This window comes from Rhinolophus ferrumequinum, chromosome 15 (assembly GCF_004115265.2).
Source record: "Rhinolophus ferrumequinum isolate MPI-CBG mRhiFer1 chromosome 15, mRhiFer1_v1.p, whole genome shotgun sequence".
In the NCBI taxonomy this organism is placed as follows: Eukaryota; Metazoa; Chordata; class Mammalia; order Chiroptera; family Rhinolophidae; genus Rhinolophus; species Rhinolophus ferrumequinum.
The window spans coordinates 43,629,275-43,653,002 of record NC_046298.1 but is presented as its reverse complement, the minus strand read 5'-3'; the positions used below and the strand labels follow the sequence as shown (position 1 = coordinate 43,653,002).

The following is a 23,728-nucleotide window of genomic DNA, read 5'->3' as shown; positions in this document are numbered from 1 at the left end:
CTTTGCCCCAGGGAAACACCTTAGAGAACAAGGATGGGCTCTCCCTGTGACAGTTTCTCTCCTGAGCAGAAGCCAGTTCCCAGGCGGGTGTGGGGCAGCCGTTGACTTAATCCCATTGTCTGGGTGGGGAAAACGGGGCCTGGCTAGGGAGGATGGCTTTGCCCCACGTCAGGCAGCTGACAATGATAAGGACCTGCAGGGATTCCCAACTGTCCAACACCTCACTTGGCGCAAGGAGTTCAAGGGAGTTTGCTAAATAGTCTACAAGAAAGAGAAAAGCAGTCGGTGACTGGGAACTGGCCTGGAACTGACCACCAAACCTTGGCGCCCTCCTGCTGAATATAAATGATTTCACAAAACACAAACAAACAAGGGCAGGCTTCGATCAGATTATCACAAGGGACACTTTCTATACAAACCACACTCCAGCCACATTCTATCCTCCTCACCTTCTAGATAAGATACCCAAGCATGGTATCACCACTATTTCCTGACTACATCCACACCGGAGAAAAGCCACTCTAATTTCTTAAATTGTGGTAAAATATACAGAACATAAAATTTACCATGTTGACCATTTTTAAGTGTACAGTTCAGTGGCATTAAGTACATTCATACTGTTGTGCAACCATCCCCACCACACATACTCAGGATGTTTTCCATCTTCCCAAACTGAAACTCTGTCCCCATTAAACGCTAGGGCCCATTCCCTCCTCTCCCAGCCCCTGGTAATCTGCTGTCTCTATGAATTTGCATCTATCTCTATAGAAGTGGAAATATGCACTATTTATCCTTCTTTGTCTTATTTCGTTTAGCATAATACTTTCCAGGTTCATGAATGTTTCAGCATGTATCAGCACTTCCTTCCTTGACAATGCTGAATAATATTCCACTGTGTTCATCAGCCATGTTCTGCTTCTTCATTTCTGTCAGTGGACACTTGCATGGTTTCCACATTTCGTCTATTGTGAACAGTGCTGCCAGGAATACGGGTGTACGAGTATCTGTTTGTGTTCCTGATACTCGTACACCCACATCCTGTTGGGCTTAAAAGTTACTCTTTGAAACTTCCCCAAAATCATCTCATACATGTCCAAATCCTATATAAGTCCTTTCAAAGACCCTTGTTCTGAGACACCCTTAGGGTTTCCATGTGTGTGATCCCTCGTTGCAATAAACCCAAATATTCTCAATTACTGGTCTTCTTAATAGTCCTTGGCTGAGGGACACTGACAGATATCACCAAGTCTGTCTCAAAAATCAACCTACATCCAAAAGGTTGAAAGGCCAGGTTCCCTATCCCCTCACCCATCAATCGAAGGCCTGGTCCCTCTTCTCATCTTTGTCAATCTAATCAGCAAAATGTTACACTTAAATTCATTTCAAAATCAGAGAGAAGGTGGCCTCTAGTCACATCTTAGAGACCAACAAAATTGCTAGATTATCCCTTGTTGACAGCAGGGCCATTGACTTTTGTGATGACCAATGTGTTCCCAGCTGCCCAAGAAGCAGAAAAAAATGTCCTATATGGTAGAATGCCACCATAAGATAGGAAGTGACAGTTCAGAGTGTGAGGTAAATCTAATCATGAGAGCACTTTGTTTTGTTTCTTTTTGTATTCGGTCACCGAACTAACTGTCACTTCCATTGATTAAAATAAAAGTCCCCTGGGGGTGAGCATCGGAAGTTGTACTGTCCTGACTCAAGCCCCCAGCAGCCCCTGGACAAGTGAGGAGTGCAGTCTGATGTTTAGTCGCGGGTCTATGCAGCTCCGAGGGCTGGTCTCAGGGACCAGAGACACACAGAACAGACCCAGTTCATCCGTTCCCAAGGGAAATCTGCAGCTGTCCACCTGCAACCCGTCCCACCTTTATTGCAGAGGAAAACCAGCCCGGACACCAAACCACGGTCAGGGCCAGGGTGTGGAACTCTCCCCATGTCCAGGGCCTGGGGAGACAGTTGGAGAAGTGAGAGTGGCCCCTGAGGACCGGGAGGAAGGAGGCTGCAGGATGGTTGTGGCAGGAGAACATGGTGGCTGGACAGGGAGGTGGGAGACGTGGGGCTCCCAGGACTGGGAGGGAATAGGATGACCCCTGGCACTGGGGGGCCAGAGGGATTGTTTCATGAGATGCGGACCCCACATCGAGGCAATGTCGGGTCCCCTTGAGCTAGAGCCCCCATAGGGCAGGACCAAGCTGTCTTGCCATTGCGGTTCCCCAGCCCCCAGGACAGGGCACAAGTGCAGTAGCTGCTCAGTGAAAGGATTAATCAATGATTAGGTCCCCTGCAGAGGGCGGGGCTTAGGGTGGGCCCAGGGAGGGTGGGTCCCAGGACCCTCAGGGCACGCCTGGTGGGCTCAGAGTGGAGGTGGTATTTAAGCACCAGACCTTGCAGACAGAGCCTCAAACGCAGTGGGCAGAGCAGGAGCCAGGATGCAAGAACCTGAGTGTCCCATGGGTGAGTCTGGGCCCACAGAGAGGGGCAGGAGCCAGCCGGTGGGGCTGTGCGGATAGATCCTGTAGTGAGGCCAGCAGGCTTCTGGGCATGGAGAGAAGGGCCCGATTGTCTGGAAACTTCGTAAATGTGGGCATGGAATTATATTTTGGGACTGAGATGAGCAGAGGGCCAGGCACACAGTGCCCCCCTGCAAGTTTCAGGGTGGCTTCAGCCATTGGATGGAGGGGGAAAGGGAAGCCGGGATGCGGAGGAGGGAGCCGACCTGGGGCCCCAGCCTGGGTGAGCCTGAGGCACCCACCCTGCCTGCCTTCACTGGCACTGGGCCCTGTAATAATAATAATAGAGCACTGTTGTCAGGCCCATTTTAAAGATGTGGACACCGAGGCCTAGACAGGTACAGGGGCCAGGGCTGGCAGGTGAGGGCCAGGGCGGTTGGTCCAGATGCTACACTCCTATGCACAGCGCTGGCAGCCGCCCTCAGGCCTGAGCCCCCCACCGGCTCACGAGGGCCTGGTGGTCCGAGGACTGTCCGTGGGGCTAGTCTGACCCTGTTTTCCCCTTTGGCCAGGCCCCCCTGTGTCTGCAATTCCTCGGGGGCGGCGGCGACAGAAGCGCACGAAGTACAGTGCGGAACAGCAGCAGGAGCTGGAGCAATTCTTCGAGAGGAACCAGTACCCGACGTACCAGGAGCGCGAGACCCTGGCGGCTAGACTTAACCTTCAGGAGCACCAAGTGCAGGTCTAACCCCACCCCCCGAACCCCCCCCCCCCCCGCCCAACACCCCCAGTACTCACCAGACCCGCTCCCACAGCGACACTACCTACGACCGGGTCATTGGGCCACCTCCCCACTCTCCCCCTCTCCTGCTTTGCGGGTGGGGACGCCACGGTGAGTGGGGCCGAGAGCTGCCCTGGGTCACACCGCTAACAATGGGTCCCCCAGTGCGGACACAGGACCGGGCCTGGAGTCTACGTCAACCCTGTGCGGTACAAACCAGCCAACACGACCCAGCCCAGCAGGGCGTCCCTGGGCTCTCCCCATGCCCAGACCTCAGGGCCTCTGTGAACCCGGCGACCCTCTCTGGCAGCCCCATTCCTGGCCCTGGGTGTCCATGCCCTGCCCTTCCTGCCGTCTGCACCTGCCCGGAGACCTCCGGAATCCCGGGCCTCTAATTGAGTCTGGGAGGGGGGAGGAGAAGTGTGAGGCTTGCGGCTCGTCACACCTGAGCAGCCTCACACCTGGGCAGAGGGGGCTGCTCCAAGCTCCTCCGCTCTTACACTTCCCGCCTGTCCCCTCTCTTCCCAGGTGTGGTTCAAGAACCGGCGGGCCAAACACTCCAGGCTGCTGGGAGTCTCCAGGTGTCAAGGCCCCGAAGCCCGCGCTGCGCCCCAGGGCCCCAGAGCCCGCGCCCCTGCGCCTGCCCCAGTCAGCCCTGTGTTCCCCGGGGGCCCTGTGTTCCCCGGGGGCCCGGTGTTCCCCGAGGGCCCAGGTTTCTGCAACCCCCCTCCGCCCAGCCCCTTCGGAGTCTTCCCCGCAGCAGAACCCAACGTCTTCAGCCACAGCCAGGCCTGGTGGGACCCTGCGCAGGGCGCCCAGAAGATGGTCCCGGATGCTCCAGCTCCAGCGCCAGCCCCAGCCCCAGCGCCAGCCCCGGCTTCAGTCTGGCCTCAGGGCCCCTACGCCTCGGATTTCTCGCTCGACCCTGTTATGATCCACGGTTTCACAGAGCTGCCCTCACTCCAAGACCTTTTGGAGGGACCCTCGTCCTCCTCCACGTCTGGGTACCAAGAGGGAGATGACAACGAATGGGACCCCAGGACATTACTGGACTTATAAAGGCTCCTGTCCCCGCAAAGTCCTGCGGATCAGATTTCCAGGGGCCAGAGGGGACGAGGTGTCTTTGGCCAGCGCGGGGCGCCCACGTGGGCGCGGGAACTGGTGGCCGTTGGGTCTGCACAGCGGGTGCTCTTCTGCAGTGTGAACTGCTCCTCCACTTCTCCGACCTGGGGAGGTGGCATTTGCTGTGTTTACTGTGCGGTCATCACATGTCGCGCTGCTCTGTCCCCGCCCCGTTATTAGGACCACGTGAGCATTTCTGTGAGTTCCTAAGTCTGGGAGTGGAATTGGGGTTCCCGTCAGAGTTTCTGCTGGAGTGGTGCTGCTGGCAACTTCTAAGGGGCCTTGACCAACTTGGTTTACCCAGAGGTCGCCCTGTCTGCATCCTCGCAGACATTTAGAATTGTGAGACCTTGTGATGGAGAAATCAAACCCTTCTCACATGTTAATCGGACATTTGAATACTCATAATGTATTCATTTTTTAAAATTCATTTTTCTTAATTTATTTGAATTTATTATATTCTCTTTGCAGTTCATGTGTTGCATTTTTCCCGTTTGTATTTTTTATAAGCACATAGAATGTCTTGATTTTATTTCAGTGCTTCTCATTATCTGTTTTTATGGACCAGTTTTTTGGGTTTTGTTTTTTTTTTTTCGTTTTTTGTTTTTTCATTTCCATCCATCAGTGGCAAACTGCTATGTTGTAAAACAAATTAAACTTAATAAAAATGACTTTCACAAGATAAACCTCATTTTCAGATTGACATAAAAGCTTACAAAAGCCGGTGCTCAACATGTCTACTTGCTTTGTTGCAAACTGCAAAAAGCTCACAGATGGCGTCAGAGGTCCCCAGCCCCCTGCTTTGCATATAGCTCAGTTTTGGGTTTTATTTTTCTTTTCCTCTGTAACGTTAATGCTTGTTTGTTTGTTTGCTTAAGAAATCTTTTATTATCACTTCTAAAGCATTCCTTTTTATTGTCTAAAATCTTTATAGTTTTATCTTTGATATTTAGGTCTTTAACTGTATACAGCATGAGGTAGGGATCTGGGGTTTTTGTTTCTTGTTTTTTTCTCATGAATTTCCAACTGTCAATTTATAGAGAGGCTGGTAATTTGTCATCAATCAAAGGTCCATTAACATGGATTGGTGTCTACAACGTCTATATTTTGGGTTTGTGGTCTCTATCTTTTCACCAAGTGCCTGCTCCCTCTGTCTCCTGTCTCCAGCTTTCTCTGCTTCCTTCTGCAGCTGTCCTGGTCCCTGGGTCTCCCCGCAGCCGGTTCTCTGACCCTGTCCTGGTCTCATTTAGCAAATGCTCCAATCCTCTTAGGCCAGGCCAGCCTCAGCAAAACATAGGGAGAATTAGCAGGGATTTAGAATTAGGAAGGATATGTGACAAGTTGTGGGTGGAAGGGGCAGGGCACAACTGCCAGGAGACCCCTCCTGCTTATATCGAAGTGACCCTGGTAAGAATGTACACAGAAAAACACACTGAGGCCCCACAAGGAGACTGAGGGGCAAAGAGGGGACATAGAAGGGGAAACGGGCAGAGAGGGGAGAAATGGGGAGGTAGGAAGAAGGGGAAACTGAGGCATCAGAATTTCTTGAACAGGCAGGTTGCCCCTAGCCTGGGTCATTCCCCATGTGACAGCAGTGGTCCTATGTCCTCTAATATCCTTACAAAAGGACCTTTACGTCTGGCAGCCTAATCCCTTGCCTCCAAGAGGTCACACCATGATCAGAGTGTTCAAGTGTCTGAGAAGACAGCAAGCATCTGAGCTGAGCAGGACCTAGGCCGCCCAGCGGGACAGCACAGCCCTTCGCCGCTCCACCCCGGGAAATTGTGCAAAGCCCATCCTCTTCTTGGAGAATAGCTGGACATCCATGAGACTTTGGTAACAACCGCACCTCCTCCACACACGTGGGTGTGAATTACATGGAGTTGCCATTTACACTCTCAGCACAGAGCCTGATTTACAGGAAGTGCAGAGTAAGTGGGCCGTCTTACAATTCTGCCACTTAGACAACTCCCCCGCCTGCCCCCCCACACACATATCTCTTCCCTCCTCTGACTCACCATCTCCACCTCTCTGTGTTGTGTAGACCCATGCTTCCCCTTCCCTCTCCTTCCCTGGTCTCTCTCCCACCCCCTCAGTCCCAGCGGGTTTCCTTGGCCTTGACCTAGTCTGACTCACCATCTTAGGCCAGGCCAGCATCTGCAGAATCTCAGCCCGGTAAGAGAAGAAGAGCTGAAGGGGACAGGAGACATGTGGGCAGATGATGGAAAAACCCTTCTCAAGCCCCTGCTCACATCGCATGCCTCCTTGCTGGCTGTGAGACTTCCGCTAGAGCAGTAGGTGCTGTCAGGGTCTCTGGGACACCCTGACCCACGTAAGGCCCAGGGAGAGAAGGGGCAGCTGCGGTATCTCCCTCTCCGAGATTTATCCGCTGTGACTTGGGAAGTGGATGGAACCCGCCGTAGATGTTCACAGACATCTTGGTTGCATTTGCATTTTTAGTCAAAAGTTGAAGTCTATTTATCTCCAAACCCATCAAGTTGTAGCCATTAAATGTATACACAGCTTTTCATGTGTACATCATACATCAATAAAATGGTTTTAAAAAAAGCATGCCATTCGATTGCTGGCTCAGCTGCAATACATCAGTCTGAACTGAACTCATTTATGGTGAAGCACTTTTTATTCATTTTTATTTTCTCGTTTTTATTTATTTTTTTATTTTCTTTATTTTCATGGAGAAGCAGTTAATGTCTTTATTGCTCATCACAGACACTGGCTTTAAAGTGCTTAAGCCAGCCTCACTTGGTTATTTATTAGGCTTTTATTTTTTTCCAGGTTGCCATTACCTTAAACAGTGTTTTACTTCCAAAAACTTTTTTAAACCCTCCATTTTTTCTTCTCCTTTGGCTGTACTCAGCTCTCCACCTAGACCCCCTCTTTGGGGAGGGGAATGGGATGGAAATTTATGTTTTGTGTTGTATTCATTTTCTTTTGTATATTTGGGATTTCTTGCCATAGAAGTGGAGTTTATTTTATCTTTAGAAAACTGTACTGGGCAGCAAGATTGCTCAGTTGGTTAGAGCACGAGCTCTTAACAACAGGGTTGCTGGTTCGATTCCCACATGGGCCAGTGAGCTGCGCCCTCCACATCTAGACTGAAGACAATGAGCTGCCGCTGAGCTGCCAGAAGGGCGGCCGGATGGCTCAGTTGGTTAGAGCATGAGCTCTCAACAACAGGGTTGCCGGTTCAATTCCCGCATGGGATGGTGGACTGCGCCCCCTGCAACTAAGATTGAAAACGGTGACTGGACTTGGAGCTGAGCTGCGCCCTCCACAAATAGATTGAAGGACAACGACTTGGAGATGATGGGCCCTGGAGAAACACACTGTTCTCCAATATTCACCAATTTAAAAAAAAAAAAAAAAAAACTATTGTAGATAAGGTAAAGCTGTAATACTTGTAGTTGACATGGGAAAAAAAATGATAGAATACACACACACACACACACACAAACAACTGAAAGTAACATGAAATTTGCAACGTCCCAAAATGCAATATCAATCAACAAATATTAATTGCATTTCTATGTAATAGCAATGAAAAATTGGAAAAGAATATTTAAAAAGTAATACTATTTACAATAGCATTAAAAAAACAAAAACTACCTGGGAAGAAGTCTAATGTAAGATGTACAATTATCAAAACGCTGCTGAAAGACATTAAAGAAAACCTATATAAATAGGAAGACATCCCATGTTCATAGATATTCTCCCCAAATCTGTCTGTCTATTCAATTCAATCCCAATAAAAATCTCAGCAAGCTTTTTCAAAGAAATTGACAAGATGACCCTAAAATTAGGTAAAATGCAGAAGATCTAGAATAACCAAAACAAGCTCAAGAAAATTGAAGAACTTATGCTACTTAATTTCAAGATTTATTATAAAGCTACAGCAATCGGGGCCGGCCGGTGGCTCAGGCGGTTGGAGCTCCTAACTCCAAAGGCTGCCGGTTCGATTCCCACATGGGCCAGTGGGCTCTCAACCACAAGGCTGAGAGTTCAACTCCTCGAGTCCCGCAAGGGATGGTGGGCAGCGCCCCCTGCAACTAAGATTGAACACGGCACCTTGAGCTGAGCTACAGATGAGCTCCCAGATGGCTCAGTTGGTGGGAGCGCGTCCTCTCAACCACAAGGTTGCTGGTTCGACTCCTGCAAGGGATGGTGGGCTGTGCCCCCTGCAACTAGCAAGGGCAACTGGACCTGGAGCTGAGCTGCGCCTTCCACAACTAAGACTGAAAGGACAACAACTTGAAGCTGAACAGCACCCTGCACAACTAAGATTGAAAGGACAACAACTTGACTTGGAAAAAAAAAAAAGTCCTGGAAGTACTCACTGTTCCCCCATAAAGTCCTGTTACCCTTCCCCAATTAAAAAAAAAAAAAGCTACAGCAATCAACAAAGTGTGTTATAGACATAAGGATCAGCCAGTAAGTCAACAGAACAAAAGAGAATATCCAGAAATAAATCTTCTTCATATGTAATCAACTTGTTTTGAACACAGCATCAAGTTAATTCAATGTGGGGGGTGCATATATGTGGGAACAAAATTAACCTCGATCCCCACTTCATTCCAAAGGAAAAGCTAGAACCAGGAAATTTCTATAAGCATCTATAGATTATCCATAGTAAAGAATTTTGTTGGTCTGTTTCTCGCCTCTCTCCTTTTCTGTCCCTCTGCCTGTTGCATCCCTTCATTGCCTTCTTGTTTGGGTTCTTAGTCTCCATCTGTCTCTCATCCCCTTCCACATCCCCATCTTCTTCTTCATCTGTTTCCCGACACTCTGCCTCCTGTTTTCCTCCCTCCAGCTTGGACTCTCATGTCTTGCTCTCTGTATCCCTCTCACCCTGAGTCTCGGTAGTGTAGAGTAATGCAGAGATGGACAAGATCTCAGAAGCACCGGGTGTCCGCTGTGTGACCTGGGGCAGAACACTACACCTTTCTGAGTCTCAGCAGTCTGAGCAGTGAAGTTGGGATTAAAACACATACAGGCTGCACGTAGTGACTTCCTTCCAAAGAGTACAGCATGGAAAGGAGGAGAAAAGAGCGACTTTATCGTAGAGAAACCCAACAAATACTACGCAGCCAGGTGATCAAGTACATATCCTTGATGGGATGGGATGAAAATGGCACTTTACTTCTGTGGTCTTCCTCCCAAAAACCCATAACCCCAGGCTAATCATGAGAAAAACATCAGACAAATTTCAGTAGCGGGACATCCTACAAATGCCTGACTGGTACTACTCAAAATCATCAAAGTCATTTAAATATATATATATATATATATATATATATATATATATATATATATATATATATATATATATAAAAGGAAAGTCTGAGAGACTGCTACAGCCAGGCGATCATAAGAAGACATGATGACAAAATGTAATATGGTATCCTGGCTGGGTACCTGGAACAGAAAATGGACATTAGGTACAAACTAAGGAAATCTGACTAAATAAGCACATTAGCTCATAATTAGTGTATCCAGATTGGTTCATTAATTGTAACCAATGGACCATACTAATGTAAGATGCTAATAACAGAAGAAACTGGGTGCTGGATATATGGGAATTCTCTGTACTACCTGTTCCATTTTTCTGTCAATCTGAAATCTTTCTAAAATATTCAATCTACTTTTAAAAAAATCAAAGTGAGGGCGTGGCCAGTTAGCTCAGTTGGTTAGAACATGGTGCTAATAACACCAAGATTGCCGGTTCCATCCCCGCATGGGCCACTATGAGCTGTGCCCTCTCTTAAAAAAAAAAAAAAAAAAAAAAAAAAAAAAAAAAAAAGGAAAGAAAGAAAAAAGAAATCAAAGTGATTAAATGGAAATACAAAAAGTTGTATGGGAGAATTATGTGTTTTTCTTTCAACTCCTAGTGCATATAGTTTTTGTGAGGTGTCAGTGGAATCCTGCATGTACAGCTCTTTGCATAATGATGACCAGCACGTACTGCTTAAAACTCCACAACGTTTTTTCTTCTGTCTCTCAGATACTCCATCCCTCTCTTTCTCACACCCTCCTCATTTATACTCATTTGTATTTCTCACACCTCTTCAATATATTTTACCTTCTTTTTTTAACTTTTATTTATTTTAAGTGTGTTTTCCAGGATCCATCAGCTCCAAGTCAAGTGGTTGTTTCAATCTAGTTGTGGAGCGCACAGCTCACGCTGGCCCATGAGGGTATCAAACCAGCAACCCTGGTGTTAGGAGCATCGTGCTCTAACCAACTGAGCTAAGGGGCCGCCCCTATTTTTCAAATGTACATCTGGTGACCATGTAAATACCATGTTAACCATTGCAGCCAAGTAGCACGTCCTCTCTTTCATTACCTGCCTCCTCCCTCTCTTTCTCCCTCTTTCAGGTGGGAGCATCCCTCACCCTTTCTCGCTGCCCCTCTGTCTTCATCTCCCGCTTCCTCTGCTGCCCCCTTGTGGCTATCCTGGGTCCTGGGTCTCCCCACATCCGGTTCTCTGACCCTGTCCTGTCCCATTTAGCAAATGCTCCAATCCTCTTAGCCAGGCCAACCTCAGGAGAGCAGAGAGAAAATTAGATCAGACTGGGGGAGGGAAAGGGGGACACGTGACAGGTTATGAAGGAAGGGGAGGGCAGACAGATATAACAGTGTGGATAGCCCTGGGGGCTGCCAGGATATAACAGAAGTCCCCCTGCTTATCTGACAGACCCTGGTAGGGATGGACACAGAGACACACTGAGGACAGAGAAAGGAGACGGTGGGGCAGAGGCACTGAAAGGGTTAAAATGAGTCTCTCCCACCCACAGAGTGTGGACAGTGTTGGGTGCCCAGACGGATGAAGGCCTGGAGGTTTTGTTGTCTCTCATCTAGATTTCTAGGGACGCAGACAATTGTCAGTAAATATCATTTCCCTCTCAAAGTAACCCAAATATTTTGGCAAAAAGGCTGACTCCAGGTCTGAGGCAAGAAATACCAAGATGAGCCTGGAACATCTTGTCACACTGAAAACACGAAACTCTCAGAGATTACTGGGGTTATGTCTGAGGTCTCAGGGGCCAACGTGAAGAAATCAAAGGGAGAAACTTTTGAGCTTCGAAAGAGGAATGTCTGCAACCCGTAGGTTCACAATGGCCCTCAAAAAAGGAAGAAAAAAGAACTAGAGAGAATCATCGAGGCTCTAATTCAATATTCCAACATTGCTAAATTAAGAAGAATCATGTATTTCTCCTGTCTTTCCTGTGGAAATTGTAATTCAGTGTAAACAAACAGCTAAAGGGAGAAGGTTCTTTCTTGTAGAAGAGTTACAACCAATAAATAGAGAAGGAATATAGAATTTAAAAATCTCTTTTTGCATCTCCTGTGAAATAAGGGTAAGTCTAGTGCAGTGCAGCCCACTAGAACTTTCTGGAATGATGGAAATACTGTGTTTCCCCAAAAATAAGACCTAGCCAGACAATCAGCTCTAATGCATCTTTTGGAGCAAAAATTAATATAAGACCCAGTCTTCTTTTTTACTATAATATAAGACTGGTTCTAATAATATAATATAATATAATATAATATAATATAATATAATATAATATAATATAATACTGGGTCTTATATTAATTTTTGCTCCAAAAGACGCATTAGAGCTCATTGTCTGGCTAGGTCTTATTTTCAGGGAAACATGGTATCCTGTATCTGGGCTGTCCAATATGGTAGCCACTGGCCACGGGGGGCACTTAAAATGTGCCCATTGTGATTAAAGAATTGAATTTTTAATTTTATATCATTTTAATTAATTTAAATAGCCACATGTAGCTGGTGGCTACCATATTGAACAGTGCAGGTGGACGGTCACCGTCAGGCCTGTGGGGTTCTCAGCCCTGGATGCACAATGGAATAACGTGGAGGGGAAAGGCTAAAAATATACATGATCACAGATATTTATAGCAGCTTTATTCACAGTTGCCAAAACTTGGAAACAACCAAGATGCCATTCAGTAGGTGATGGATAAATAAACTGGTACATCCAGACAATGGAATATTATTCAAGGCTAAAAAGAAATGAACTACCAAGCCATGAAAGACATGGAAGAACCTTAAATGCATATTACTAAGTGAAAGAAGTCATTCTGAAAAGACTAAATAATGTATGATTCCAACTATGTGACATTCTCATAAAAGCAAAACTAGGGAGACAGTAGAGATCAATGATTGCTGGGGGCTGCCGGGAGGAGGTGAATAGGCAGAGCACAGAGGATTTTTATGGCAGTGAAACGACTCTGTACGATCTACAGTGGTGAATACATCATTACGTACTTGTCCAAACCCAAAGAATGTAAAGCACCAAGAGTGAGCCCTAAAGTAAATTATAGACTTTGCGTGATAATGAGGTGTCCGTGTAACTTCATGGACTGTAAGCGATGCACCCCTCTTGTGGGGGTGCTGGTCCTGGGGGAGGCTGTGCATTTGTGGGGGTAGGTGGCATATGAGAACGCTCTGTATTTTCTGCTCAATTTTGCTGTGAACCTAAAACCGCTCTAAAAAAAAAAAAGGTCTATTTAAAAAAAATAGGGACACGGACACTATCAATGCTGGTTCTGAATTAATTAGTCAGGGTGTGGCCCGAGCATTGAGTGTTTTTATTTTATTTATTTATTTACTTACTTATTATTTATTTGTTTGTTTGTTTATTTTATTTTTTCACTCCCAACCGAACGTGCCTGGCGGCCCATTGGCGGGGTCAGCAGGAGACCGGCTATCCGAGGCCAACCGAGGCTCCGCGGCGCTGCCGTATCGTTCCGCCTGGGCGGGATTCTGACTTAGAGGCGTTCAGTCATAATCCCACAGATGGTAGCTTCGCCCCATTGGCTCCTCAGCCAAGCACAGAGTGTTTTTAAATCTTTCTCCAGGTGAGTGTAATGTGCAGTCAAGATTAAGAATCATTGCATTTAGGTGGAGGGCTGATAGGGAGAGGTTTATAACCAGGGAGAGTGACAACCTTCTAAGACAGTTATTACTAAATAATAGAATAAAATAAGAAGGAAACTGAGGACAGGTATAGACTGAAAAGACACTTGAGGAACATACGGACCAAATGCAATGCGTCAATCTTGTCTGGGATCATACTCAAATAAACCAAATTGTAACAAGACATCTTTGTGACAAGGGGGGGGATTCAAAAAAGGACTAAGGATTACATTATTCAGGAATCAATTCTGTTAGATATGACAATGGCCTTGTAGTTATGTAGAAAAATAAAAATTAACCCAAAAGAATGGAAAAAAAACTTGTGTGTGAATGTTCATAGCAGCCCTAGTTACAATCACCAAATTGTGAAAACAAGCCAGATGACCATGAACTGATGATGGATAAAGAAAGGTGGGACATCCATATTCCATTATAAAAAAGAATGAAGTTCTGATACATGTTGCGACATTGACAAACCTTGAAAACTTCATGCCAAGTGAAAGAAGCCAGGGATAAAGTCCACATATTTATGATTCCATGTCTATGAAATCTCCAGGATAAGCAAACCTATAAAGACAGAAAGTAAATTAATGGTTACCAGCGGCAGTGGGGAGTGGGAAATGGGGAGGGACAGCTTAATGGATTAAAGGTTTCTTTTCGGAGTGTTGAAATGTTCCAGAGCTATAAAGTCATATTCGCGTAACACTGGGAATGTACTAAGTGTCACTGGATCAATCATACACTTTAAGGTATTTCAAATGGTAAGTTTTATGTTATGTGTAGTTTACCTTTATAAAAAATATGGCAGGAGGACAGGCACAAAAGGAGAGTGTACTGGCAAGGTGCTTTCTTCCCTCCTGCTTTGAACACAGATGCAATGCCTGGAGCTGCACTGGCCATTTTGGACCATGAGGCAAAATCCACACAACCTAAAGAAAGATAACAGAATGAAAAAAATAGAAAAATTCTGAAACTTTGATTACACTGTTGAGCTGACTACCGACCTGAAGATTCTTAACAATAGCTGTCCTTGAAGTTTAGAATTTTTTTTTCTATAAAATGATGTATTTTATTGCAATTTCCTATTGAAGGAAGATCCCTTCCTGACCTTTCTCCACAAACTTTCAGCGCCCATAACAAGTTTCCTGTAAAATGCAGTGGTTGTTTCACTCAGTCCTGTGGGTTAGGAGAAATTTATCAGGAAGAAGTTATTTTCTGCAATTTTCATTCTTCTACAGCCGGTAATCTTCAGGTGGAGACCAAACTCTTGGGAAAGCTTCTAGTTCTTCTTGTGTGTACTCATCTAGACATCTGGGTACTTTTCGTGGTTGAGGAAGCTCTTCCACTAAATTCTTAAGAATATCTTCAGGTATATCCTCATCTGGGAAAAGATGCAACCTCTGCATCATAGTTCTTCTGTGAAGATTTTTGGGTAGCATGCCATAAATAGCTAGTTTTACAATTGCCACTGGATCCTTCTGGTGAAGTTGAGCAGCTGTTACTTGTTTAAATCCACCTGGGTAACCAGTATGTGAAGAGTATACTTTTTGTTCCCATTTGTTTCCAGAAAACGCAATGTGCCTTGTGCTCATTATGACAACATGGTCACCGCAGTCACTCAGTTGATGGTACACAGGTTTATGCAATCCTTGAAGTCTGACTGATGCCATAGCAGCAAGTTTACCGGGGGGCTGCATTTTCCCATCTAAAAGATACCAAACTCAAGCAAAAGTGGCCCATTGCTGAGGCGCTCTAGAGAAACTCGACATGTTTCTCCACTACCAGCAGGACCGTCCTCCTTTCTCCAGTATCTAAGTTCAGTCCGCAGCCTAGAATATTTTTTTAAGGTGGGAGGAGCTGTTTGTCATGAGGCGCTGCAAAGTGGAGTCACTGAGGGGTTAGCTAGGGGTGAGGAGGACTCAAATCTTTTCAACCTGTATGGAGAGAAGTGAGGAAATGCAGGGAGGCATAAAAAGCAGTTTTCTGAGTTAAGAAGGAAAGATGTTGCAATGCTAGGGATTGAGGGCAAAATCTCCCATTTTGCACATGACTGGCCATGCCCAATCCCAGACTGGCATTGCCTTTATCCTCCATCCTCAAACCCTTGCTTCCTCTCTACACAAAATCTCCACCCAGAGAGGTGAGATCACTTGTCTGAAGTCCCACAACCAGCAAGGAGTGAAAGAAGTTGAAAAGAGACGTATTTTTCTTTCTTCCGTATTTCTTTGAAAAGTGTCATGTCACCAAGCTACAGATGGTGACTCACTTGATTATATTTTTTTAAAAAAGTCTCAGTGACCGGAAGTGGTTCCATGGGGATGCCCTGGAATCCCATGTTGCTTCCTGGTGATCCGCGGTGATCTGGAAAGATGAAGTTCTCAAATTTGGCCACATGGTGTCGCTGTTGAAAAAGAAGTCACTGTGTCGCCTGGTTCAAGGTAGGCCGTGAGGTTCTTGCTGAATTGCCTTTGCTTGAAAGTGTGAATTATCTTGATTAAGTCAAAATAGGATCATGGCACTTTCTCTTTCTCCTGCTTGCCTAAGGTAAAAATTAAAATAAAAGGACGGTGGTAGATATTTCTAGGGCTCTCCTTCCATTCCTGAACACAGGATTTTATACAAATGAAATTTTGTTCACGTTTTAATGATTTGAATGGACTTTTGCAGGTTAGGCAGATGCATATAAGATACAAATGGACCTCAGTGAAAGGACTTCTGAAACATCTATTTCTAACTTTGAAATGCCTTTATATATTAATAGCCACTAGGACCTGCTCTTTGTAAAATGGATTATCAGGGAAGTTTTCCGAGCTCACTTGCTCCACCCACACCTTCATGGCCCCACAACATCCAGAATCAGCTGGGGTAGTGAAATGTCAAAATGCAGTTCTAAAAACATAAACTGGCTGAGGTTTGTTTGTACAGAAGCAGGACAAAAGTGGCCCGGATCCCAGCGTTCTTAGTCTTGCCCACGTGAAATACTAAGGCAGGGACCTGTGAGACTTCTAGTCTGAAATGTCGCTGGGATAGCTGGTGTTGCAGTAGCTGATGCCACCGCAGAGATGGTGTCCGAGCACTCCATCCTCGGCGTGGGTGGCCCTAGCAGCTGACCCACAAGTGACATGATGTGATGGCTTAGGTCCTCCTTAAACTTCATCAGGATGACATTTCTTGATCTTGCGAGAAGGGGCTAATCAAACCCAACCAACCCCTAATTTAGCTGTCAAGGGCTAAAGCCTCTTCCAGGATCCAAGTCCCCTCGACACTGGGTTCAGCCATGTGACTTGCTTAAACAGCAGATAGCAGGCTCGCAGTAATGTGCACAAAGGTTTTAAGAGCCACTATTGGTTTTATCCCAGTAAGAACACATCCAACAAGCCTAGTGGTCCCAGGAGGCCTCGTGCAGACAGCGAGTGCTCATTGCCTCGGGATGCTCCCTGGCTTGTCGTCTCTAGCCCTGGAGCTTCTCAAGATGCCACTTCTGCCTTCTTGTTGGTGGAATCACCAGCCCAGCTGGAGGCAAAGAGATGCCCCCACTTTCCATGGCAGCAGTGTCGCTATGGGATGAATTGAGTCCCCTCCTTCAAATTTATATTGAAACACCAACCACCAAAACTCAGAATGTGACTGGAGATACGATCTTTCAAGGGGTAATTCAATCAAATGAGGCCATCAAAGTGGGCCCTAATCCAATCTGACTGGTGTCCCATGAGAGGAAGAAATTTGGACGCCTGTCACCAGGGTGCATATGCAGAGACCAAGTGAGGTGACCATCTATAAGCCAAGCAGAGGCCTCAAGAAACCAAACTGGCCGACACCTTGATCTCAGACTTCCAGGCTCCAGAATTGTGTGAAAGTAAATGTCTGTTGTGGGAGCCACTTGATCTATGATATTTTGTTTTGGCAGCCGGAGCAGACTAAAGTGTCAGAGACTTTGCGGTCACAGCAAAATTTACTTGAACAAATGATCTGGGAGTCTAGGTCTCATTTAAATTCATGTCACCACTGTGTGTTTCCAAATGCATAACCTCAGAGCTGCTATAAAGTGCTTATTAATTAGCCAGGCGCCTGGCATGAGAGCTCAATATCTGGTGACTGCTTTCCTGGAGCTGGGGGGAGGGGCGGTTTCCAGGGGTAAAATGGACACGCAGACACAGGCACACTTTGTTAAACTCATCCAGTATTTATTGAATTGTGAACTTGCAAACATGGCTGAAATCTGAGACACACTCATCCGGATCCCTCTCTTGGTTCCCTCTTGAAAAGGAAGCCTGGAGCAGGATCACTCCAAAGCTCAGACGGGAGACAGGGAGACATGGGGGAGTAGAGGGTGATGGTGAAAGGTAGAGAGAGGAAAGAGCAGGTCTAGTGTGCACAGCTGGATTACGGGGAGACACACACACACAAAGGCAAAGACCAGAGTTGTTGATCACTGCCCCGCCGACGGCTGCAAAAACATCAGGGAAAGACCCGGCCTCCATGAGACATTTTAGTCCATCCCGTCATGAAGCATCTGCCGAGAGGGGCTGGGCCAAGGTCACTGGACTGTGGAGAGAAGAGGTGGGGAAGGGGGTCAGCTTGCATGCAGAGAGGCCGGGTTGGGGCCTGTGATAAAGGGAAGAGCAGTAAAGAAGTGGGAGAAATGCAATCCCAGGGAGAAACTGAGGCACAAAGAAAGTGGGATGCCCACGAGGGAAAAAGTCTAACCCAACAAAAGGCAAGCAACGTGGGTCAAGAGTAAAGTCTCACTTGAGTCTGTCGTGAGAAACTCATGAGGAAAATGAGGCCCCTACTGTGGAAGCACTGACCGGTGGCCCCCAGCAGGTGTACAGAAAGCCTGACGCACATGCCCCCCGGGGAAGGTCAGTTTCCAGAGAAGCCATGTAATTGACACTGGTTTCTTGGACACCCCCGGTCCGCCCACTCCAGCTCAGAGCTCTTCACTTAGAGCTCGTTACCAACTGATTAGGTAGGACTCACCTCACCCAAAGATGGGTCTGCCTTTGCCCCTAGCTAATTGGGAGTAACCTCGAAGGCCTTAGACTATCCTGCCTGGAAAGAATGTCTTGGTTTACCTGGGGTCTGGGGACACAGCCGCTCACCTATGCTAACAGTGTGACATATGGTGGGGTCCTGGCTCAGAGGTAGCAGCTCCTGACCTCCAAAGGGGCTGGAGACCAAGGTCAGCCACACCGGCAGTCAGCCAGGCCTATGGGACCGACCCCCAATAAAAACCCTGGACACCAAGGCTCGGTGGCCTTCCCGCGTTGGCAATACTCTGTGCGTGGTGTTGCATACCACTGCCGGGAGGATTAAGTGTGATCCACGTGACTTCACTGGCAGACACAACCGGAAGCTAACGCCCGGTCTCTCTGTCCCGTGCACCTCTTCCCTTCACTCTAATAAACCATAACCCTGGGTATAAGAGCTGTGCCGAGCTCTGTAAGTCTTAGCGAGTCACCGAACCCGAGGGTGGCCTTGGAGACCTCTGAAACTGCACCTTGGAGACCTCTGAAACTGCACTCACAAAACATGCAGAGTAGAATCACTCTTCTCTCTCCCTTCTCTTACGTCAATCCCATTTGCGCTTCTGTTGGGTGAAATCATCCACTAATGGAACTCTTTAGAATCCAAGTAAACCTCGTGCTGATTTAAGTAAATGCCTCTGAGTTACTGACAGTTTGGCAGAGGCAAATGGTGTGTTTAGGCAAGTGATGGGTTCCATTTGAGTCATTAATAAGTCAAGTCCCACGAGGGTGGGACCTCCGCCCCCACCCTCCTTACAGCAACACTGTCCACAATTTATTCAGCTCCTACTGCTTTGGAATTACACGATTCTTGATCCTTTCCTTTAGTTTGGGGAGACTCACTTCATTTCAGACCCACACACGAGGCAAGACATTTGTATTTTTGCATTGCATTAACTGAAATTTGCACGTCCAAATCCACACTGAACGTGACCTCGTTCTGTTCTAGCAAAGCACTCTAAGAAATGGAACTTGAGTTTAAAGCATTTGAGAACCAGTTTTCTGGTGCGAAGCATGCTGTGGACTGGTATCGGGGTGCACAGTATACGGGGATAAGATATTTAGTTCCAGAACCCTGTGCAGCAGGATTGGAGGGTGGTATACAGTGCTTCTAGGCTCTTGAGGGTCAGGAGCTAGAACTTGGTGCCCAGTTCTAGAACAGGTAGGGTTTGGGGCTCCTCTGGAACATAATGGCTTGAAATCAGGCTCAGAAGGTGCTAAAAAGCAGTTCTACAATCCTGAGATGAATATGGAAATTGCTACTTGTTTTGGAATGAATTGGGTTGGAAATGAGTACTTAGGTTCGGAGTACATTACGAACTAGGAATCAATTCTAGGGTTTAGGAGCCGGGCCCTCCTCACCTCTGCCTTCAGGGCACATTAGTCCTGAGCCAAGGCGGCTTTGATGGCAGCCACCAGCTTCAGAAACTTGCTTTCTGTGTCCACGTAGCCATCGCCTCTCTGGGGATGAGAGAAACAGGGAAGGAGTGACCTGGGACCAAGATACCGGCTCCAACCCCACTCCCTGCTAGCCCCAAACCAAGGTGAGATGGATAGACAGACATACCTTCTTGGAGTGAACCAACTTCCCTGCTACCATGACTTCAAAGAACCCAGTAACCTGGGGAGTCCCCTCGCCACTCTAGGGAGAGGAAGACACACTGAAGGGGCTGAGATGCTTTCATGGGGACACTCACCCTTCCCCAGGGAACAGAGAATGTGGGTAGAGGGCGGGGCTGACCCACACCACCCCCACTGCCATCCATGGATAAACAATGTGACGCATGTGATTCCCACCCTCCGTGTCCCCAGTCCCCAAGGCTCACAATGTCCAGGCGTCCGGGGAACTCATCTTCTAACTTCTTCTTGAGCTGAAGATACTGTAAAGCAGGGTGGGAGGGCACAACAGGGGTCAAGAAAGGCCAAGCCAGCTAGCCCTCCTCCCCCATCTTCCAGGGACACCTCTTGGCTGGTGGCTCTGCTTACCTTGGGCTTGTAGCCTCAAGCGCCACTGGTGGGAGACGAGTCCAAGAAGGTAGGGCCAGGGAGAGAGGGAGAGGGTGGGCACGCAGGGAGAGGCAGGCACCCGGCAGAGATGGAGGGAAACAGGAGGGGGGCCAGTAAGAAATTAAGGACAGTGATGATAAAACCAAGGAGCAGACAGACATCCTCACGAGAGAGAAAAGACATACGCCCAGTGACATGGGGAGGCAGAGACACAGGAAGGAGGACAGACACACAAGGAAAAACAACAGAGCAAGAGACCAGAGATAGAGGTGGGGTGCAGAAAAAGGGGGAGACAAGGAGACCACAAGTATGAGACAGAGAAGTGGGTTAGCAAGAGAACTGCAGAAACAGCACCCATCCCTTCCCCTGGCCCACCCCGCACCCACGCACCCACCCACAGCCGTGGGGGAATCTGATTCCCAAGGCCCCCTGAGGAAATCAAACACCTCTCCAGCTCCCATTACAGGCTAATTTGGGACTGGAGTCTGGAGCACAGGCCTCTGGGGTGCGCAAAATGTCACTCTACCCTCTGCTTTAGCAGGGGGGCATTTCTAACACTGAGACAGATCTGGGCCTTTCAAAAAACCCCCGCTGCCACGGTGGGCGTTTCACATATATGACAGCCAGCGGGCCCAGACTCAAGTTACCCGTGACCTGCAGTCTGCACCTCAAGACCGAGCTAAGATCCCCTTCCCTCAAGCGATTTCTGGGAGGGAAAATTCACTGAACATATATTTACATGCCAACACAGCACTAGGTGCCAGGAAGTAAAACAGTCAACAAGAAAAAGTCCCCTGCCTTCCTGGGGCTTTTTCACTAGCAGGGACATTGGATCAAACGTGGGAAACACGGACACACAGCACTCCACCCCCGATAACTATTAGGATCACCCTCTCCCCTTCTACAGATGGGGAAACTGAGGCCAGAAAAAGAATACGTTTAGTAGCGAGGGGCAACCACTGTATTCATTCCTTTCCAAATTTTCCCCGGAATATTCTCGAACTTTCTCGACTCTCGGTCCCCACCCCGCGATTGTTCATGATACTGGGGAAAGGGACACCAGGCGTTGGCGGAGGCTCCTCTCCCATTACCAATGTGACCCCACCCGCTCCCAGGGAGTTCGGAGGCTTCAAATGGCCACACCCGTGTCTCAGGCCTACCTTTTGTAACCTGAGATATCTAGAAGGTCACAAACTGGGGAGCGGGATCAACGCTCTCTATTCCTCGCCCTCTCCCACGTCCACGCCACCCACACGGGAGTCCTTGTCCTCGTGGAGGGTCCCCATGGGTCCTGCCCCCGATGCCCCCACCCCCAGCGCCCACCGCCCAGCTCCGTACGGAGGACGGGTCCGGGCGGGGACTTCTGGAGTCGTGCTTACCAATAAACGACCCGCACCGCGAGAGCCATAACTCGGGATGGCTGCATCCGCGACACCGCGGACACAAGACGACCCCGTCCGCGGACGCGAGGAGTCTGCGCCCGGGTGGAAACGCCCACATGCAAGCCAGGCCTCGGCGATCGACGGCGCGAACCAACGCCGGGGGGGGGGTCGGAAGGCTGAAGTGTCCACAGCAGGATACTAGGAGCTCCCTAGCCCGCCAGCCCGAGTCCCCCGCCCAAGGCTCCCCTACTACCCTTGGTGGGCCAGGGAGCGTCCCGACAGAGAGAGAACTCGGGAGAAGCCCTGCGAGTCCTCTCCCGATAGACCCCCCTCCGGGTCAGAATGGTACAGCCTCGTGGGGCGGGGTTCAGGGCCCACTGCTCAAGGCTGGAAACAAAATTGCTAAGGAGACTGGTTGTTTCACTGTGTGGGCTGGGAGGGGGCGGCTCTTGGGCCCTTCTCCTCCGGAGGAGCGGGCAGGGGGGCCGGGTCGGAAAAATTAGGGGCACCCACGGGCTCGAGGGTTCCAGTGAGCGTGCCAGGTCCCCCAGCTGCCGTATTAAGGCCTAGCAGCTGGATCCTGCGCCGCCTCATCGCCATTTGCAGTTTCCTCTTTTGAGCCTTCCAACTCTCTCAAGGCTAAGGGTTCATGGAAGGTGCTGGAAGCTGGCCGCTGAGTTAAGGAGTTAGGGCGCAGACCTTTCTCTCTGAGCCTCAGTTTCCCCGTCTGGAAGATGGGTGTGTTGGCCTTCAGGAACTGTACTGCCTGCCTACCTGCAGTCCCAGCTGTGGAGATACAGAGATAACAAAATAGACAAAGTTCTTGTCCTCCTGGGAATGGTTTGGCGGGTGGGGCTAAGCTATAGGAGGCAACATGAAAGTAGTACTTCCCTCCTGAGGTTAATGTGAGTGTCAAATAAGTTCATCCACATGGAAAGAACTAGAAGGCAAAGCGTCTGGCACATGGGGACAGCTCAATAAAGATTAGCTCTGTCCGAGGTTTTCCTGTCCCACATCTCAGGACAGGTGGCAGACAAGGTACAAGTCCCACTCCATCTCTGTTGCTGGCTGTGTGACCTCTGATCCTGGTGGTCTTGGGAGGATATGATGAGCCTGTGCTGTAGAACACTTAATAAATAGAGATCTTCCAGTGGTTTCCAGGGCCCTCAGGACAAAACCCCAAACCTTAGCACCATCTGCCCCTCCCTGGTCCCTTCTTGCCCCTTAGTGCCCCAGCCACACGGAACCACTGCAATCTCATGAGGGACTCATCCACTTTCCTGCCTCTGGGCCTTTGCACATGCTGTGTCTACGCTGTCCTGCTGTCTGATTCCTGCCTCTTCTCCAGGAATCAGCTCCAACATATTCTAGGGAAATCTTTGTCTTCAATGGAAAACTGCCTTCTCTAAATTATATCAGTATTTGTTTTCTAGGCTGTTGTCACAAAATATTTACTGTAAACTGAGTGGCTTAAACCACAGAAATTTATCTCACAGTTCTAGAAAGCTGAACTCCAAGATCAAGGTGTCAGCAGGGTTGGTTCCATCTAGGAAAGAATCTGTTCCATACTTCTCTCCTAGCTTCTGGTGGTTACCTAGCAACTTTCCACGTTCCTTGGCGTGTAGAAGCATCACCCCAATCGCTGCCTTCATCTTCACATGGCGTTCCCCCTGTGTGCATGTCTGTGTCCAAATTTCCCCGTTTCAAAAGGACACCAGTCGTGTCAGATAACTAGTATGACCTCACCTTAACTCATTACCCTAGTTCTGAATAAGGCCACATTCTGAGGTCCTAGGAGTTAGAAATTCAACATAAGAATTTTGGGTGGGACAATTCAACCTGTAACATCATTCAGAGTTATCTAGTTCTATGGGATCTATTTTAAAATTCCGTAAGTTGTAGATAAGTGATAGCAGTGCAAAAATGATTCTCTACAGACACTCAAATAAATTCTGTCTGGCAGAGGGACAACCCTCTCCCACTGTCGTAGTCTGT

At 48.0% G+C, this 23,728-nt stretch overlaps 3 protein-coding genes across 3 annotated transcripts; 1 reads left to right on the top strand and 2 right to left on the bottom strand.

Annotated features, from left to right (window-relative positions):
- The first annotated feature begins 2,699 nt into the window (after positions 1-2,699).
- LOC117035393 (tetra-peptide repeat homeobox protein 1-like) lies at positions 2,700-4,293 on the top strand. Its single transcript, XM_033129267.1, has 3 exons — positions 2,700-2,736; positions 3,026-3,195; positions 3,763-4,293. Exons 1-3 carry the CDS (start codon positions 2,700-2,702, stop codon positions 4,291-4,293), a joined length of 738 nt encoding a protein of 245 aa, XP_032985158.1.
- A 10,101-nt stretch (positions 4,294-14,394) lies between these two features.
- On the bottom strand, positions 14,395-15,110 carry LOC117035038 (39S ribosomal protein L13, mitochondrial-like). The gene is given in 1 exon segment (XM_033128640.1): positions 14,395-15,110. A coding segment is annotated over 1 exon segment (537 nt). The 5' UTR covers positions 15,087-15,110; the 3' UTR covers positions 14,395-14,549.
- A 2,367-nt stretch (positions 15,111-17,477) lies between these two features.
- Positions 17,478-21,883, bottom strand: SELENOW (selenoprotein W). Its single transcript, XM_033129351.1, has 6 exons — positions 21,731-21,883; positions 20,331-20,355; positions 20,171-20,224; positions 19,912-19,986; positions 19,707-19,805; positions 17,478-17,862 (listed from the first exon to the last, which is right to left on the bottom strand). Exons 1-5 carry the CDS (start codon positions 21,775-21,777, stop codon positions 19,725-19,727), a joined length of 282 nt encoding a protein of 93 aa, XP_032985242.1. The 5' UTR covers positions 21,778-21,883; the 3' UTR covers positions 17,478-17,862; positions 19,707-19,724.
- Between the last annotated feature and the right edge of the window lie 1,845 nt (positions 21,884-23,728).